At 39.8% G+C, this 20,402-nt stretch overlaps 1 protein-coding gene across 1 annotated transcript in view; it reads left to right on the forward strand.

Annotated features, from left to right (window-relative positions):
• PTPN20 (protein tyrosine phosphatase non-receptor type 20) overlaps window positions 1-20,402 on the forward strand; it is a 114,686-nt gene that overhangs the window by 79,767 nt on the left and 14,517 nt on the right. The window contains exon 7 of the mRNA XM_078076854.1: window positions 473-563. Coding sequence (XP_077932980.1) covers window positions 473-563 — 91 coding nt within the window. The remainder of the gene's footprint in view (window positions 1-472; window positions 564-20,402) is intronic.

The raw sequence follows: 20,402 nt of genomic DNA on the forward strand, positions 1-20,402 counted from the left end.
AAGGCAGACGCTTAACAACTGAGCCACCCAGGCATCCCAAGATTAGTATTTTCTTATCAAGCAACTTGTTGATTGACATCTCAAATTTGAGATATTTTATTATTTTTTTCTTTCTTTATTTTTTTAAATTTTATTTTATTATGTTATGTTAGTCACCATACAATACATCATTAGTTTTTGATGTGGTGATCCACGATTCATTGTTTTCGTACAACACCCAGTGCTCCATGCAGTATGTGCCCTCCTTAATACCCATCACCGGTCTAATCCATCCCCTACCCCCATCCCCTCTGAATCCCTCAGTATATAGTATTTTTAATGGGATTCTGACTTCACTTATCATACAACACATTTAACACCAGGTCATGCCATATAGAGGTTTAAGGATCATGAACACTAAGCAAGAGCAGATTTTTTTTCTTTATCTTTTTGTTATAGTAAATACATGACTTATATTTCTTACCTTTTAAAGACTTTAGATTATAAGAACATACCTGATGCGTTCAACTCTGGGAATGAACTACGCAACAGAGAAAAAAACAGATATCGGGATATTCTTCCATGTAAGCTAAAAATGGTTTTGATTATTTTCCTGTTTGCATTTGGGAAAAGATAAAAAATGGGTTGTATGGCTTTCAGTACTTAGGCATTTTGACCTGTGACCATGATGAAGAGCTCTGATAGCTAGCAGTGGGTAGCCTGGGCATATTCTTGAATATGCTAGAATACATGGTGAATTTCAAGTCTTACATTCAAGCAACTATCATAGGGTTATTTATAGAAGTCCCTCAACCTTGTCCTTATGCACATGCTACTTCTCAGAGCATGAGCCATCTAAAATATAAAGTCTAGTAGCCTAAGACATTGTCACTTTTGGTAACCCAACCCCTGATCACCTTCCTTGGCTGTTTTGTTTAGACATACAGATGCAATGGGGCTATTTATATCCTTTCTCCTGGACAATAAAACTGCCCATCTACCCTCCCAACAGGAGGCTGCTCTTTGTTTGTCTCTAAGGGCCCTCCACATTGCTTCCCTGCGCTGGGTGAAGCTCGTGCCCCTCTCCTCCCCAGCCAGTTACTTACAGGATTTGTCTATCCCAGGCCATCCGAAGAGCAGAAACCAAATACACCGCATTTTTAATCTTAGGTAGGAAATCTCATTTTATGCCTCACGTTCCTTTCAAAGTAAAAAATTTTCCAAGTTACTTTACCATTTTTCCTCCTCCATCTTGGCCTTTCCTCCTTTATTCTCTATCTTATTTAATGTAACCACCCCGTTGTCCAAGCCAGAAAACTTTGAGTCACCAGTGATATTTAAAAGTGGTCATAAAGTCCTTTTGATTCTACTTCCTTAATACCTCCAGAATCCTCCCCCATCTCTCAGTTCCCACTGCTGCTAACTTAGATTGAATCTGCCTGTTTCATCTCTCAGCTGGTCTGTCTTCACTGCCTCCATGCCCATCTACTCACAGTGGCCACTGAAATGATTTTCCTAAAACACAAATCCCTTTAAAACTCTTCTTTGGCTCTCTATAACGATCATGGTAAAGCTCTTTAGCATCATGGCATAAATTTCATCTTTCTTGTCTCAGCTCTTTCACAGACTTCTTTTTGTTTCTGGAATTCATTCTCTTTCTCCTGTCTCCAAGCCTTTGAACCCGCAGTTCTTGCAAGAACCATACATCCTCCTTTTTTTGCTGAGGTAATTCCTGCTGTCTTTCAGAGCTAGCTCAGCCAGACCTTTCTTGTTTTCCTCAAAGCTAGGTTTGACTGTTTCTCCGATAGCCTCATACTGTCTTGTGACTGCTCTTCCCAACTTAACAAATTATATTTTAATTATCTATTTGTGTTCGTTTCTTGCACTAGACTTGAGGTGGTTATGATAGAAATTAGGGTAAGACAGTGACTGCCATAATTGGATCAATACCTTTATGTTTAGTTGGTTCATTCAAATCTAAGACAACTTTATGATTATAAAAGTAATGAATACCTTCCCAGATAATTAAAATAATTTATTCTACTACCTTCTGTGGGGAGAATGTACCGAAATACATTGATGAATATTTCTGAAATCATGGTAATGAACCACTATTAGACATTTTAAGAGATAATGCCAACAATTTGGTGCTACTCTGAGAGTCAAAGTTCCCAATTATATAATTCCCATCCCTGCATGTGCAATTAGCCCTCAAGAAACCGAATGCAAACAAGCCTTTAAAATGAGGCTCCGGGGGTGCACCTGGGTGGCACAGTCAGTTAAGAGTCCGACTCTTGGTTTCAGCTCAGGTCCTGATCTCAGGGTTGTGATATAGAACCCCACATCGGGCTCTACGCTCAGTGTGGAGTCTGCTTGAGATTCTATCTCCTTCTCCCTCTGCCCTTTCTGCTCATGCTCTCTCTCTCTCTCTCTAAAAATAAAATAAAAATCGTTTAAAAAATGAGGCTCTGGGGATTGTAAGAAGCTTGTTTTAGGATATGGGGTACATTTAACATTTGATCTGGCTTGAACTCTTTACTCTGGGTACAAGAAGAATAATAACTATAGAGAAAAGAGACGCAAAGATATGAACAATAAAGTTCAATGATTAAAACTAGGGAAAATCATGTAAACCTTTTTACTTTTCTGTTAAAATCAACAGTTATTAAGCCAAATTCTGTTTTAAAGTCCACTGATTTATCTACCTTATACCACAGTGTAATTTAATCTCAATAAGCCTCCTTAAGTGACAATCATAGAAAGTTTCTTTGATTTCTTTACCACACAATTCTTGAATTAACAGAGAAGTTTCCTAAGGAATCACATCAAGAAAGCCAGAGAAATAATTAATTTTTCCCTCTTTTTAAATGCTGAGAAGACTAACTGGAGGATTCATACATCTTAGGACATTGCAAGTATATGTGGTCCTCACTTTGCATGGCTCCGGTATGCAAAAATTTCAGTTAGTGTGGTTTAAAGAACACCAGCCCCTCAACAATACAATTCAAATTTCAGTAATCACAAGATATTAAGTGAGAGTAATTGCATAAAGTACAAATGTCACGTCTAACTCTTCAGTCTGCAAATTACTATGTAAATAACAGGTGCTCATCATGATCACTGACTAATCATGTCACTTCTTTTCTTCTTTCTTCTTTTTTTTTTACTCCTTTTAAAATAGGTCTACAGTTGGTCACTCTGTGTCTGTTATTCAGCTCACGCACAGATAGCAAAGCATGTAGTTGTGTTGCCTCCTTATTTTTCGGTGATAAGCCCACATTACATTTTATAAAAATGGATTATCAAAAGTTGATTGGTCAACAAAGATGAAATTGAAGCAAAGAAAGGAAAAGTAGTAATACTAGGAGCGAGATTCTAATAGAATGTGAATAGTTATAGAATAAATAGCTGCCCTGGAAAAGATTATGGAACAATCATAATTTGTCCTATTGATTATTAAGATCTTTTGTACAGCTTCAGCTTGCATGGTCATATTTATGGCCCTATACTACTATGCAAGGAATGGGCCTCATTATGTAGTCCAGGGATTTTTAGATATAAAGACAACATCTTGGATTTCTATAACGCTTTACAATTTGCAAAGCATTTTAAAATGCATAATCTTATATAATCTTCATAAAATATCTCTGAAGTAAACCATTGGATACCATAATTCCTACTTCACAGAAGAGGGAATAAGTTCTGGGATAAAAGGTGTTTTGAAGGCTAATAAAGGAGTAGGGACAAACCACAGGTCATGTTCTCCGACTTCTGGCCTAATACTTTTTCTGTTACTCGTCTTTGGGTTAGGATCTACTCAGAACTAACTAATAACAATAGTGACTTAGATTTCTAGTAGTTTTCCACTTCACAGAGCATGCTTACAGATATCTCATTGAGTGCTGTCTACAGTCATTCAAGGAAGGCAGCGTAGATGATAATGTCTGAATTTAAGGATGTAAGCGATGAGGAAAGGAGAATTTCAACAAATGGTTCTGGACAACTGCATATTCCTATATTAAAAAATGAACCATACCGTTACCTCACACCTTATATAAAAATTAACTCAAAATAGATCATAGGCCTAATTTGAGTTAAAACCATAAAACTTCTGAAGAATACTTGAGAAAAATTTAGTGTCCTTGAGTTTGGAAGAGTTTTTCTTAATAGGACACAAAAACCCCAAACTATAAAAGAAAAAAACAAATTAGACTTCTGTGATTTAAAATATATATATATATTGCCCTTCAAAGTACACTGTTAGGAAAATGAAAAGGCAAGCAACAGGCTGGGAGAAAAATACATTCAAAACATTTATCTGACAAAGGACTTGCATTTAGAATATATAAAGAATTTCTACAACTCAATAAGAGGACAAATAACCCAAAAATAAGTGAGCAAAAGACTTGAGTGGCCGCTTCGAAGAAGATATATGGGTGGACAAATATGTGAAAAGATGTTCAACATCATTAATCATTAGGAAAACACAAATTAAAACTATAATAAGATACACTTCACACCTGCTACGATGCAAGAGAGTTTAACAGTTTCTTATAGTATTAAGCATATATCTACAACATGAGTCAGCATTTCTACTCCTGTGTATTTACCTAAGAGAAATTGAAACATGTATCTGCATATAGACATGTATATGAATGTTCATATCAGTTTTCTTTGCAAAAGCAAAAACCTGAAAACAACCCAATATCCATCAACAGGAGAGTGGATAGACAAATTTGATATGCCCATATCATAGTAAACTAATGATATAGGCAGCAACATGGATGAATCTCAAAGTAATTATGTGAATGAAAAAAAGCAATTGAAAGAATATATACTGTACATTATCTACTGAATTGTGTTCCCTCAAAATTCCTATGTTAAAGTCTTAACACCCAGTACCTCAGAATGTGACTGTTCTTGGAGATAGGGCCTTTAAGGAGGTAATTAAAACAAAATGAGGAGGGCGCCTGGGTGGCTCAGTCGTTAAGCATCTGCCTTCAGCTCAGATCATGATCCCAGAGTCCTGGGATCAAGCCCCGCATCGGGCTCCCTGCTCTGCGGGAAGCCTGCTTCTCCCTCTCCCACTCCCCCTGCTTGTGTTCCCTCTCTCTCCCTCCCTTGTATCTCCCTCACTTGTATCTCTCTCTCTCTGTCAAAAAATAAATAAAATCTTAAAGAAAAAAAAGATTAAAAAAGCAAAAAACAAAATAAGGCCCTTCAGGTGTTCCCTAATTCAATCTGACTTTTTTTCTTGTAAGAAGAGGAGTTAGGACACTCAGAAGACACCAGGGATGTATGGACACAGAGGGGTGTGGGGCCACATGAGAACATGACAAAAGGCAGGCCTGTTCAAGCCAAGGGGAGGCCTTATAAGAAACCAACCCTGCTGATGCCTGGATCTTGGACTTCTAGCCTCTAGCCTCCAGAACTATGAAAATAAATGTCTGTTCTTAAAGCTATCCAGTCTGTGGTATTTTGTTATGGCAACCTGAGTAGACTAATACACTGTATTACTCCATTTACATAAAATTCTAGAAAATTCAAAGTAATTCATAAAGTTTATCAGTGGTTACCTTGAGGGCAGGAGTGGAGCAAGCAGGATAGATCACCAAAGAGCATGAGAAAATTTTAGCAGTGCTGGAGAGGTTCAATTATCTCTCTTGTAGTATTGGTTTCATGGGTGTGCGTGTATAACAGTTATACCACAATACACTTTTAAAAATGGTTCATGAGTGAGTATAAAAGATATATCACACTTTTAATATTTTGTAGTTTACCATTATAATATATAGACAGCTGGGAAAATACAGCTCTCTAAGGGAGAGATTTAACAAGCATCCACACGCATACATTAGCTGAGGTCACTATATGTTTGTTTCTTTTTTTTTTTTTTTTTAGATTTATTTATTTGAGAGAGAGAGAGAGCGGGGGAGGGCCAGAGGTAGAGGAAATGAGAGAGAACCTCCAGCAGACTCCCCACAGAGCTCAGAGCCCAAGTGCGGCTCAATCCCACGACCCCAAGGTCATGACCTGAGCCGAAATCAAGTCAGACATTCAACCGACTGAGCCACCAGGCACCCCAGTATGTTTGTTTCTATTATTACCACCACCACCGCCACCAATAACAGCAGTAGTAGTAGCAGTAATATGTTTGTATGTACTCAGTGCTGATCTAAGTCCTTCATAGGTAGTAACTCATTTAATCCTCACCACAAACCTATGATGTTGGTACTCTTAGTATCTTTGCTTTACAAAAAAGTCTAAAATAAATTAATTACCTTCCCCCCAGTCAACACTGCAAATAGGAGGCAGATCTAGGATTCAAACCTAGGTTTAACCACTATGCAATAGTGCTTCTCTTTGTTCTTTTTCTAGACTATTAAAAGATTTTCTTGTGCTATATGTTATTTTCTATTTCAAGAACGATTTTTAGCACTTAACGATAGATTCTCAGTCATTCTTTATATAGATATAAAACTATATTTTGCAAAGCTTGTTGCTCTCTATTATTTCCCTTTCTTTCCATCTTCCCTTAATTTGAGGTCTCTGTTCTGATTCATTAGTCGGGGTTAGAGATAGGCTATGTAGTATGTTAGAGATAGGCTATGTATGTGTTTGGTTAGAGATAGGCTGTGTAGTTGATATAGTTGCCTCAGACTCTATCTGCAGCTTTCTCTCCCTTCCCCCCCCCCAATAAATGAATATCTTTGTTGATTTTAGAATTGTGGGATTCCAGTCCTTTTGTCTTAAGTTTTTCTGAGTGTTACTTCATTGTCCCCCAGCTTCCAGTGTTTTAGGTGACAAATACAATGGTAATGTGACCTTATTCTATAAGAAACATATTCTTTCATTCTGAAACCTTCTAACATTTTCATTTTTCCTTGAAGTTTGGGAACATTACCATGTATGTTTCATTTCATTGGTCTTACCTAGAATCCATAGAGCCTTTTAATCTGCAGATTCAGTCTTCCTTTAGCTATAGGAAAGCTTCTTCAGTTATTTAGTAATTGCTCTTCCTCTCTCTACTCTGTTTTTCTTCTTCTGGAGCTCCTATGATTTATAGGGCAGGTCTCTTGGATCTGTCTTCTAAGGCTTTCATCTTTTCCCTATTTATTTCATTACTTTTGCCTCTTGGTAGTTTGGCACATGCTCCCCCCCCACCCCCGTTTTTATTGTTAACTTTCTTTCACTTGGTCTTCTAGGGAACTAATTTAAGTTTCCAGAGAGCCCTTCCTCCTTCAAATCATCCACTAAAATTTTTAGCTTGTGTGACGCTTAGTCCTATGTGTCAACTTGGCTAGGCCATACTACCCAGTTATTTGGTCAAACACTGGTCTAGATGTTGTTGTAAAGGTATTTGTAGATGTAATTAGTATTTAAATCAGTGGACTTTGAGTAATTCAGATTACCCTCTATAATATGGATGAGCTTCATCCAATCAGTTGAAGGCCTTAAGAGAAAAAGATTAAGGTACCCCAAGAAAAAAGCCATTTTGCCTCCAGATTGCCTTTGGATTTAAGACTGCAGCATCCACTCTTTTCTGGATCTCCAGCCTGACAGCCTGCCCTGAAAATTTCAGACTGGCGAGTCCTCACAGTCGTGTGAGCCAATTCCTTAAAATAAATCTCTCTCATTTGTGTGTGTGTGTGTGTGTGTGTGTGTGTGTGTATGTACATAGCCTATAGATTCTGTTTCTCTGAGAACACTGACTAATATAAATTTTGATACCAAGAGTGATTCTAGAGGAACGGAATCTTAAGGATGAGTTTTATGAATTGGTTTTGTACTCTGATAAAATTTAAAGGCATTAGTGACTCTATTTCCAGTAATAAAGAGAGCAGTGATAATCCATGGTGCAATAATGGCAGTAGAGATACACAGAATCTCATCACTGGGTATTCCTTCTCAAATACTTATAAGAAGCAAGGTCTGGATGACTGTGTATTCCATACCTTAGAATGTTTTTGTCAAACTAACAAGTGTAATGAGATTGGCTGGTTGCTTCTAATTGTGCTGGGCAAAGTAGGGAAAGAAAAGGATGATCTCAGGATGACAGTAGATTATTATAAACATAAGCAGGTGGTGACTCCAACTGCAACTGTTGTACCAGATGTGATTTCGTTGCTTTAGAAAATTAACACATCCCCTAGTAGCTAGGGTATACCTATTGATCTGGCAAGTGTTTTACTCCATACCTCTTGGTAAAGACCACCAGAAGCAGTTTGCTTTCAGCTGGAAAGGCCAGCAGTACACCTCCACTGCCCTATCTCAGGAATAGATCCATTCTCCAGCCCTTTATGTCATAATTCCCAGGGATCTTGATTACATTTCTCTTACTTAAGACATCACACTGGTCCATTATATTGATGACATTATGCTGATTGAATCTAGGGAATAAGAAGTAGCAATTAACTACTCCAGACTTATCCATAAGATATTTGTGAGTCACAGTGGGGAAAATGAGTCCAATAAAAATTCTACCTCATTGAAATTTCTAGAGGTCCAGTGGTGTGGGGAATGCCAAAATAATCCCTCCTAAGGAGAAGGATAAGATGTTGCATCTGGTCCCTCCTATAGCCCAAAGAGGTAAAATGCCTAATGACCTCTTTGGACTTTGGAGACAACATATTCCTCATTTTGGTGTGCTACCCTGGCTCATTTTACTAAGACTCATTTTGAGTGATTCCCAGAATAAGAGAAAGCTGTACAACAAGTCCAGGCTGTGCAAGTTGCTCTGCCACTTGGGCCATATGATCTCGTAGATGCAGTGTCAGTGGCAGCCAGGGATACTGTTTGGAGCTTGTGACAGGCCCCTACAAGTGAATCTCAGCTCATGCCATGGGCTTTTAGAACAAAGCCCTGCCAATCTCTGTGTATAACTACTGTTGTTTTAAGGAACAATTTTTGCCCTGCTATGGGGTATTAGTAGAGACTGGACACTTAACCATAGGCCATCAAACTGGAAAGTAGAGTGTGTGCACAGCAGCATTCCATCATCAAATGGAAGTGGTATATACAAGGTTGGGTTTGAGCAGGCCTTGAAGGCATGAGTAAGTTAGATGAAGAAAGCAAAATATCTGAGGTCCCCTTTCCTGCTACATTACCTATTCTCTCCCAGCCTGCATCTGTGGCCTCATAAGGAGTTCCCTATAATTAGTTGACCAAGGAAGAGAAAACTAGGATGTGGTTTACAGATGCTTTTGCACCATATGGAAGCACCACCTGGAAGTGGACAGCAGCAACATTACAGCCTTTTTGGAGGGGACATCCTTGAAGGACAGTGAATAACGGAAATCTTCCCAGTTGGTAGAACTTTTAGCAGTATACTTGGTTGTCCATTTTGCTTAGAAGGAGCAATGGCCAGAGGTATAAATCTGTACCAGTTCAGGGGCTGTGGCCAATGGCTTCACTGGATGGTCAGGGACTTGGAAGGAACATGATTGGAAAGTTGGTTACAAGGAGGTCTGAGGAAGAGGTGTGTGGGTAGACCTCTCTGAATGGGCAAAAAACATGAACGTATTTGTGTCATATGGGAATGTTCACTGAAAGGTGACTTAAGGAGAAAATTTTAATAATCAGGTGTATAGAATGACCTATTCTGTGCATACCAGTCAGTCTCTTTCCCAGCCAATCCTGTCATTACCCAGTGGATTCATGAACAAAATGGACATGCTGGTGGGAATAGAAGTTATGAATAAATAGGCTCAGCAACATGAACTTCTAGGCACCAAGGCTGACCTTGTTATGGTCACTGCTGAGTGTCCAGTGTGCCCACTGCAGATCTCAACACTGAGGCCCCAACATGGCACTGCTTCCCAGGGTGTTCAGCCAATACCTGATGACAGGTTGATTATATTGAACTACTTCTATCATAGAAGAAACAGTTTTTTTTTCAGCACTTCTCTTACAGAATAGACACTATATGGATTTGCCTTCCCTGCATGCAGTACTCCTACCAAATCTGCCATTCATGGACCCACAGAATGCCTTATCTAACATCATGGTAGTCCACACAGCATTGCTTCTGTCCAAGGAGCTCACCTTAAGGCAGGTGGTTTGTGGCAGTGGGCTCATGCTCATGGAGTTCACTGGTCTTAACATATTCCTCATCCTTCTGAAGCAGCTGGCTTGATAGAGCAATGAAGTGGCTTTTTACAGTGCCAGCTAGGTGGCAGTACCTCAAAGGGCTGGGGCAGTGTTCTCTCAGAGGTTGTATATGCTCCAAATTAGCATCCAGTGTACGTTGCTATTTCTGCCATAGCCAGGATTCAGGAATTGAGGACTGGAAATGGGAGTGGTACAACTCATTGAGACCTCTAGTGATCCAGTAGCAAAGTTTTGCTTCCTGTGTCTGTGACCTTATGCTCTGCTAGTCTTGAGGTCTTAGTGGCTGTCTTCAGTAATTTTGTCTGGCTTTTGATGTGGTCTTTCCATCTGCAAACTTGGTCTTCCTTGAGGGGCAGCAGATCATGGACTTATTTGTGGACTGTGGCATCTAGAAGAATTGCTACATAATACGGAACAAATTACTTAGCCACTTTGAGTAAGGGTTTCTCATCTGAAAAGAATGAATAATGTGCTTCATTCAAAGGATTGTTTTGAAGTTCCAATGAGGTGATGTATGCAGAGTACATACAGAGTACATACATACAGAGTACGTACATTGCCTGGACCTGCGCATGTTTGCACTAAATTGTACAATTGTCTCTTCTCTCAGGGGAACATTTCTCCTGTGATCACTTGAGTTATTTCTTTCCTGCTGTGTATTCCATAGTTTGCTTCTGATATTCCTTCTATGTATTTTCTTTACATGCTCTGTACCCTTTAACATTTTAATATTATCATCATGTTTTTCATCTTTTTTCCTGAGTTCTGGGAAAATTCCACCACTGATTTTTTTTTTCCCCATTCACTTCTCACTTTAGGGGTTTTAAATGAGTAATTGTGGTTTTTATTTGAAAGGAAGCTTTTAGACAGGGAGCAAGATGGCGGAGGAGTAGGAGACCTGGATTTCGTCTCCTCTCAGGAATTCAGCTGGATAGGGATCAAACCATTCTGAACACCTACAAACTCAACAGGAGATCGAAGAAAAGAATAGCAACAACTCTCTGAACAGAAAAGCGACCACTTTCTGGAAGGTAGGACGTGCGGAGAAGTGAATCCGAGGCGATATTCGGGAGGATAGCCGGCGGGGGAGGGGCCTCTGTCGGCCGCTTCTGGCAAGTGATAGAGCCGCGGAGCACAGAATCGGAACTTTTAGAAGTCTGCTCCGCTGAGGGACGTCGATCCGGTGGCTAAGCGGGGGGTGGAACCCTCATGGGACAGTGTGGTCTCAGGACCCTCGGGGTCACAGAAAGACCGGGGGTGCCTGAGTGCGGCAGAGCTCCCAGGTATCGGAGCAGGGAAGCCGGCTGCAGAGACGGAGCCCAGGCGCGGGCTCTCGGCTCGGGGTTGCCATAAACCGTGATCCGCAGCACAGTCGGGCCACTGCTCCTCCAGCAGGGACCCAACAAGCGGCAGATCCGGGGAGACTCCTCTTCCTCCCCCAGGAGGAGCGGCACAGGAGCGCACCGCAGGGATCTGCTGGGTTTGGAGACTTCACCCAGGGTCGGGTGCCAGAGATAGAAACGCGCAGTCACAGGCCGGGTGAGCACGGAGTGCGGCCGGAGACCGGGGAGATGGGAGTGACTGACTGCTTTTCTCTGGGGGTGCACTGAGGAGCGGGGCCCCGAGTTCTCGGCTCCTCCAGGGCAGAGATTGGGAGGCCGCCATTTTCACTCTTGGCCTCCAAAGCTGTACGGAAAGCTTGCAGGGAACAAAAGCTCCGGAGAGCAAACCCGAGCAGATTACTTAGCCCGGACCGGGCAAGGGTGGGGCAATTCCGCCTCCGGCAAAGACATTTGGAAACCACGGCAACAGGCCCCTCCCCCAGAAGATCAGCGAGAACAGCCAGCCAAGACCAAGTTTACCGATCAATGAGAACGGCAGAACTCCAGCGCTAGGGGAAAAATGCACATAGAATTCATGGCTTTTTTACCATGATTCTTTAGTCTTTCAAAGTTAATTTTTTTTTTAACTGTCTTTTTTCTTTTTTCTTTTTGAATTTTTCTTTTTCCCTTTTTCAACCAACATCTTATCAATCCCTTTTTTAAAAAATATTTTTCTTTTTCATTTTTAGAGTCATATCCTATCCCTTCATAGTAGTTACCCATATTTTTGGCATATATATATAAGTTATTCTCTCTTTAAAATTTTGAGATAGTTTCTTCTAATAGATCAAAATATACCCTAAATCTCTAGTGTATGGTTTTTTTCTACTCCCCTGCCTGATCACATTCTCTCCCTTTTTTTTCTTTTTTTTTTTTAAATCCTCTTCTTTCTTTTTTCAAACAACTTCTTATCAATTCCTTTTATAAAATTTTTTATAATTTCCATCTTTACAGTCATATTCCATCCCTTCATCATATCAACCCTTATTTTTGTACATATATAAGTATTTCTTTCTTTAAAATTTTGGGAGGCACTTTCTTCTAACAGACCAAAATACACCCAAAATCTAGTGTGTGGCACTGATCTATATACCAGCCTGAACATATTTGATCACATTCTGGTTTTTTTTGTTTTGTTTTGTTCTGTTTTTGTTTGTTTTTATCTTTATCTATTTCTTTTTTTTTCTTTTTCTTTTTTCGCTCTTCCCCTTACTTTTCCCACTGCTTCAGGTCTTTTCTGATTTGCTTAGAGTATATTTTCTGGGGATGTTGTTACCCTGCTAGCATTTTGTTCTCTCATTAATCTGTTGTCCTCTGGACAAAATGACAAGATGGAAAAAATCACCTCAACAAAAAGAACAAGAGGTAGTACTGACTGCCAGGGACCTACTCAATACGGACATTAGTACGATGTCAGATCTAGAGTTCAGAATCATCACTTTAAAGATACTAGCTGGGCTTGAAAAAAGCATGGAAGTTATTAGAGAAACCCTTTCTGGAGAAGTAAAAGAACTAAAATCTAACCAAGTAGAAATCAAAAAGGCTATTAATGAGGTGCAATCAAATATGGGGGCGCTAACTGCTAGGATAAATGAGGCAGAAGAGTGAATCAGTGATATGGAAGACCAAATGATGGAAAATAAAGAAGCTGAGAAAAAGAGAGATAAACAACTACTGGATCACGAGGGCAGAATTCGAGAGATAAGCGATACCATAAGATGAAACAACGTTAGAATAATTGGGATCCCAGAAGAAGAAGAAAGAGAGAGAGGGGCAGAAGGTATAATGGAGCAAATTATAGCAGAGAACTTCCCTAATTTGGGGAAGGAAACAGGCATCAAAATCCAGGAAGCACACAGAACCCCTCTCAAAATCAATAAAAATAGTCAACACTCCGACATCTAATAGTAAAACTTACAAGTCTCAGAGACAAAGAGAAAATCCTGAAAGCAGCCCGGGAGAAGAGATCTGTAACCTACAATGGTAGAAGCATTAGATTGGCAACAGACCTATCCACAGAGACCTGGCAGGCCAGAAAGGACTGGCAGGATATATTCAGAGCACTAAATGAGAAAAATATGCAGCCAAGAATACTATATCCAGCTAGGCTGTCATTGAAAATAGAAGGAGAGATAAAAAGCGTCCAGGACAAACAAAAACTAAAGGAATTTGCAAACACGAAACCAGCCCTACAAGAAATCTTGAAAGGGGTCCTCTAAGCAAAGAGAGAGCCTAAAAGCAACATAGACCAGAAAGGAACACAGACAATATACAGTAACAGTCACCTTACAGGCAATACAACGGCACTAAATTCCTATCTTTCAATAGTTACCCTGAATGTAAATGGGCTAAATGCCCCAATCAAAAGACACAGGCTATCAGATCGGATTAAAAAACAAGACCCATCGATATGCTGTCTGCAACAGACTCATTTTAGACCCAAAGACACCCCCAGATTTAAAGTGAGGGGTGGAAAACCATTTACCATGCTAATGGACACCAAAAGAAAGCTGGGGTGGCAATCCTTATATCAGACAAATTAGATTTTAAACCAAAGACTATAATAAGAGATGAGGAAGGACACTATATCCTACTTAAAGGGTCTATCCAACAAGAAGATCTAGCAATTGTAAATATCTATGCCCCTAACATGGGAGCAGCCAATTATATAAGGCAATTAATAACAAAAGCAAAGAAACACATCGACAACAATACAATAATAGTGGGGGACTTTAACACCCCCCTCACTGAAATGGACAGATAGTCTAAGCAAAAGATCAACAAGGAAATAAAGACTTTAAATGACACACTGGACCAAATGGACTTCACAGACATATTCAGAACATTCCATCCCAAAGCAACGGAATACACATTCTTCTCTAGTGCCCATGGAACATTCTCCAGAATGGATCACATCCTAGGTCATAAATCAGGTCTCAACCAGTACCAAAAGATTGGGATCATTCCCTGCCTATTTTCAGACCACAATGCTTTGAAACTAGAACTCAATCACAAGAGGAAAGTCAGAAAGAACTCAAATACATGGAGGCTAAAGAGCATCCTACTGAAAAATGAATGGGTCAACCAGGAAATTAAAGAAGAATTAAAAAAATTCATGGAAACCAATGAAAATGAAAACACAACTATTCAAAATCTTTGGGGTGCAGCAAAGGCAGTCCTAAGAGGAAAGTATATAGCAATACAAGCATTTCTCAAGAAACAAGAAAGGTCTCAAGTACACAGCCTAACCCTACACCTAAAGGAGCTGGAGAAAGAACAGCAAATAAAGCCTAAACCCAGCAGGAGAAGAGAAATAATAAAGATCAGAGCAGAAATCAATGAAATAGAAACCAAAAGAACAGTAGAACAGATCAACGAAACTAGGAGCTGGTTCTTTGAAAGAATTAACAAGATTGATAAACCCCTGTCCAGACTTATCAAAAAGAAAAGAGAAATGACCCAAATCAACAAAATCATGAATGAAAGAGGAGAAATCACAACCAACACCAAAGAAATACAAACAATTATAAGAACATATTATGAGCAACTCTATGCCAGCAAATTAGATAACCTGGAAGAAATGGATGCATTCCTAGAGATGTATCAACTACCAAAACTGAACCAGGAAGAAATAGAAAACCTGAACAGACCTATAACCACTAAGGAAATTGAAGCAGTCATCAAAAATCTCCCAACAAACAAAAGCCCAGAGCCAGATGGCTTCCCAGGGGAATTCTACCAAACATTTAAAGAAGAATTAATACTTATTCTTCTGAAACTGTTCCAAAAAATAGAAATGGAAGGAAAACTTCCAAACTCATTTTATGAGGCCAGCATTACCTTGATCCCAAAACCAGACAAAGACCCCATCAAAAAGGAGAATTACAGACCAATATCCCTGATGAACATGGATGCAAAAATTCTCACCAAAATACTAGCCAATAGGATCCAACAGTCCATTAAAAGGATTATTCACCACGACCAAGTGGGATTTATCCCTGGGCTCAAGGTTGGTTCAACATCCGCAAATCAATCAACGTGATACAATACATTAACAAAAGAAAGAACAAGAATCATATGATCCTCTCAATAGATGCAGAGAAAGCATTTGACAAAGTACAGCATCCTTTCTTGATCAAAACTCTTCAGAGTATAGGGATAGAGGGTACATACCTCAATATCATAAAAGCCATCTATGAAAAACCTACAGCGAATATCTTTCTCAATGGGGAAAAACTGAGAGCTTTCCTCCTAAGGTCAGGAACGTGGCAGGGATGTCCACTATCACCACTGCTATTCAACATAGTACTGGAAGTCCTAGCCACAGCAATCAGACAACAAAAAGAAATAAAAGGCATCCAAATTGGCAAAGAAGAAGTCAAACTCTCACTCTTTGCAGATGATATGATACTTCATGTGGAAAACCCCAAAGACTCCACCCCAAAACTGTTAGAACTCATACAGGAATTCAGTAAAGTGGCAGGATATACAATCAATGCACAGAAATCAGTGGCATTCCTATACACCAACAACAAGACAGAAGAAAGAGAAATTAAGGAGTCGATCCCATTTACAATTGCACCCAAAACCATAAGATATCTAGGACTAAATCTAACCAAAGAGGCAAAGGATCTGTACTCAGAAAACTATAAAGTACTCATGAAAGAAATTGAGGAAGACACAAAGAAATGGAAAAACGTTCCATGCTCATGGATTGGAAGAACAAATATTGTGAAGATGTCAATGCTACCTAGAGCAATCTACACACTCAGTGCAATCCCCATCAAAATACCATCCACTTTTTTCAAAGAAATGGAACAAATAATCCTAAAATTTGTATGGAACCAGAAAAGACCCCGAATAGCCAGAGAAATGTTGAAAACATTCCTGGCGGCATCACAATTCCGGACTTCCAGCCCTATTACAAAGCTGTCATCATCAAGACAGTATTGTACTGGCACAAAAACAGACACATAGATCAATGGAACAGAATAGAGAGCCCAGAAACGGACCCTCGACTCTATGGTCAACGAATCTTTGACAAAGCAGGAAAGAATGTCCAATGGAAAAAAGACAGTCTCTTCAACAAATGGTGTGGGAAAATTGGATAGCCACATGCAGAAGAATGAAACCGGACCATTTCCTTACACCACACACAAAAATAGACTCCAAATGGTTGAAAGACCTCAATGTGAGACAGGAGTCCATCAACATCCTAAAGGAGAACACAGGCAGCAACCTCTTCGACCTCAGCCGCAGCAACTTCTTCCTAGAAACATCGCCAAAGGCAAGGGAAGCAAGGGCATAAATGAACTATTGGGACTTCATCAAGATAAAAAGCTTTTGCAAAGCAAAGGAAACAGTCAACAAAACCAAAAGACAACTGACAGAATGGGAGAAGATATTTGCAAATGACATATCAGATAAAGGGCTAGTATCCAAAATCTATAAAGAACTCATCAAACTCAACACCCAAAGAACAAAGAATCCAATCAAGAAATGGGCAGAAGACATGAACAGACATTTTTCCAAAGAAGACATCCAAATGGCCAACAGACACATGAAAAAGTGCTCAATATCGCTCGGCATCAGGGAAATCCAAATCAAAACCTCAATGAGATACCACCTCACCCCAGTCAGAATGGCTAAAATTAACAAGTCAGGAAATGACAGATGTTGGCGGGGATGCGGAGAAAGGGGAACCCTCCTACACTGTTGGTGGGAATGCAAGCTGGTGCAGCCACTCTGGAAAACAGTATGGAGGTTCCTCAAAAAGTTGAAAATAGAGCTACCATACGATCCAGCCATTGCACTCCTGGGTATTTACCCCAAAGATACAAAAGCAGGGAACCGAAAGGGTACGTGCACCCCGATGTTTATAGCAGCAATGTCCACAATAGCCAAACTGTGGAAAGAGCCAAGATGTCCATCAACAGATGAATGGATAAAGAAGAAGTGGTATATATATACAATGGAATATTATGCAGCCATCAAAAGGAATGAGATCTTGCCATTTGCAACGACGTGGATGGAGCTGGAGGGTATTATGCTGAGCGAAATAAGTCAAACAGAGAAAGACATGTATCATATGACCTCACTGATATGAGGAATTCTTAATCTCAGGAAACAAACTGAGGGTTGCTGGAGTGGGGGGTGGGGTGGGAGGGATGGGGTGACTGGGTGATGGACACTGGGGAGGGTATGTGTTCTGGTAAGCGCTGTGAATTGTGCAAGACTGTTGAATCTCAGATCTGTACCTCTGAAACAAATAATGCAATATATGTTAAGAAAGAAAAAAAGAAGAAGAAGAATGTAGCAGGAGGGGAAGAATGAAGGGGGGGAAATCGGAGGGGGAGAAGAACCATGAGAGACGATGGACTCTGAAAAACAAACTGAGGGTTCTAGAGGGGAGGGGGGTGGGAGGATGGGTTAGCCTGGTGATGGGTATTGAGGAGGGCACGTTCTGCATGGAGCACTGGGTGTTATGCACAAACAATGAATCATGGAACACTATATCTAAAACTAATGATGTAATGTATGGGGATTAACATAACAATAAAAAAATTTAAATAAAAAAAAAAAAAGCTTTTGCAAAGCAAAGGAAATAGTCAACAAAACCAAAAGACAACCAACAGAATGGGAGAAGATATTTGCAAATGACGTATCAGATAAAGGGCTAGTATCCAAAATCTATAAAGAACTCATCAAACTCAACACCCAAAGAACAAAGAATCCAATCAAGAAATGGGCAGAAGACATGAACAGACATTTTTCCAAAGAAGACATCCAAATGGCCAACAGACACATGAAAAAGTGCTCAATATCGCTCGGCATCAGGGAAATCCAAATCAAAACCTCAATGAGATACCACCTCACACCAGTCAGAATGGCTAAAATTAACAAGTCAGGAAATGACAGATGTTGGCGGGGATGCGGAGAAAGGGGAACCCTCCTACACTGTTGGTGGGAATGCAAGCTGGTGCAGCCACTCTGGAAAACAGTATGGAGGTTCCTCAAAAAGTTGAAAATAGAGCTACCATACGATCCAGCCATTGCACTATTGGGTATTTACCCCAAAGATACAAAAGTAGGGATCCGAAAGGGTACGTGCACCCCGATGTTTATAGCAGCAATGTCCACAATAGCCAAACTGTGGAAAGAGCCAAGATGTCCATCGACAGATGAATGGATAAAGAAGAAGTGGTATATATATACAATGGAATATTATGCAGCCATCAAAAGGAATGAGATCTTGCCATTTGCAACGACGTGGATGGAACTGGAGGGTGTTATGCTGAGTGAAATAAGTCAAACAGAGAAAGACATGTATCATATGACCTCACTGATATGAGGAATTCTTAATCTCAGGAAACAAACTGAGGGTTGCTGGAGTGGGGGGTGGGGTGGGAGGATGGGGTGGCTGGGTGATAGACACTGGGGAGGGTATGTGCTCTGGTAAGCGCTGTGAATTGTGCAAGACTGTTGAATCTCAGAACTGTACCTCTGAAACAAATAATGCAATATATGTTAAGAAAAAAAAAAAAGACGGTAGCAGGAGGGGAAGAATGAAGGGGGGGAAATCGGAGGGGTAGACGGACCATGAGAGACGATGGACTCTGAAAAACAAACTGAGGGTTCTAGAGGGGGTGGGGGTGGGAGGATTGGTTAGCCTGGTGATGGGTATTGAGGAGGGCACGTTCTGCATGGAGCACTGGGTGTTATGCACAAACAATAAATCATGGAACACTACATCTAAAACTAATGATGTAATATATGGGGATTAACATAACAATAAAAAAATTAAAAAAAAAGCAAGCTTTTATTATTTTAAATTGTTTAATTTTCACACATTTAATCTCCCTTTTAAAAATAAAAAAATGCTTTTCTGCTATAAAATAGTATATGTTCACTATAAAAATTTAGATAATAAAAGAGCCCCTGCTAACATTTTGGTGAATACTTGCCAGGTTTATTATTATTACATGTTTATATATGATGTATTTGTATATATGTGTGTATATATATATGTACATACATGATGAAAGATCTCACTATAACGCTTTTGTTACCTCCTTTATAATTTAATAATATGTCAGTAACCATAGATGTATGTTATTCTTTTAAATAATGTCCTTTCAGATTTTGTTTTAAATAAAAATAGGAGTTTCAAAGTATTCTTCCCTCTTATAGAAAGGAAAATATTTGCTGTGATTTTTAAAAATTGTCTCCTTTTGTGAAGAACTGGCTATCTTTATATATCTAGTGATTGTTTTTCCAATTTATTCATATTTACAAGGGGAAGTTTACATTTGCTGTGTTGGAATCTGAGAATGGTTCTCTCAGAAACTGTGTAAGGCCCTGTTCAGTTATCTTGGTCATACCCTATTGGCCAGATAAGTGGTCCACAGGACTCTTGAGTAGTAGAGAGGGGCTATTGGTGAGACCGCTGCATGGCAGGGAAGGTCCATCCTTTACTGAGGGCATTTACTATCTGTGTGGGAGCAGTGGTTGAACCAGAGGTCCAGCTGTCTATGTAAAATGAATAAAGAGCTCCAGGGCCAAGTAGCGGGCTTCCTCTTTCATATTTGTTGCAAGAGTCCATGTTATGTGAGTTCCATGTTACTTGGACCAAATCCCTTCATAGCATCATTTGCCACAATATCTTTGCTTTGATTAGCATGCTGTTTTACCCAGTGAATGCTGAGGATGGACATAAAAATTGGCTGGCATGTATTTGGAGCATTGGTAGAATTCCATTAATCCTTGGGTTTGTAACTGATCAACTATCACAGTCAAATTTTTTTTTTTTTCCTGGCCCCTACTGCTCTGGGCTTGCAAGTTCTCTGGATTTGTAGGAGAATGGCATTCACTTACTCCCTCAGAGGGTTCCTCCTTTGCTGTGTTCAGTTGCAGACTAGTAGGTAACTCCCT

This window comes from Halichoerus grypus, chromosome 7 (assembly GCF_964656455.1).
Source record: "Halichoerus grypus chromosome 7, mHalGry1.hap1.1, whole genome shotgun sequence".
NCBI classification, from domain to species: domain Eukaryota; kingdom Metazoa; phylum Chordata; class Mammalia; order Carnivora; family Phocidae; genus Halichoerus; species Halichoerus grypus.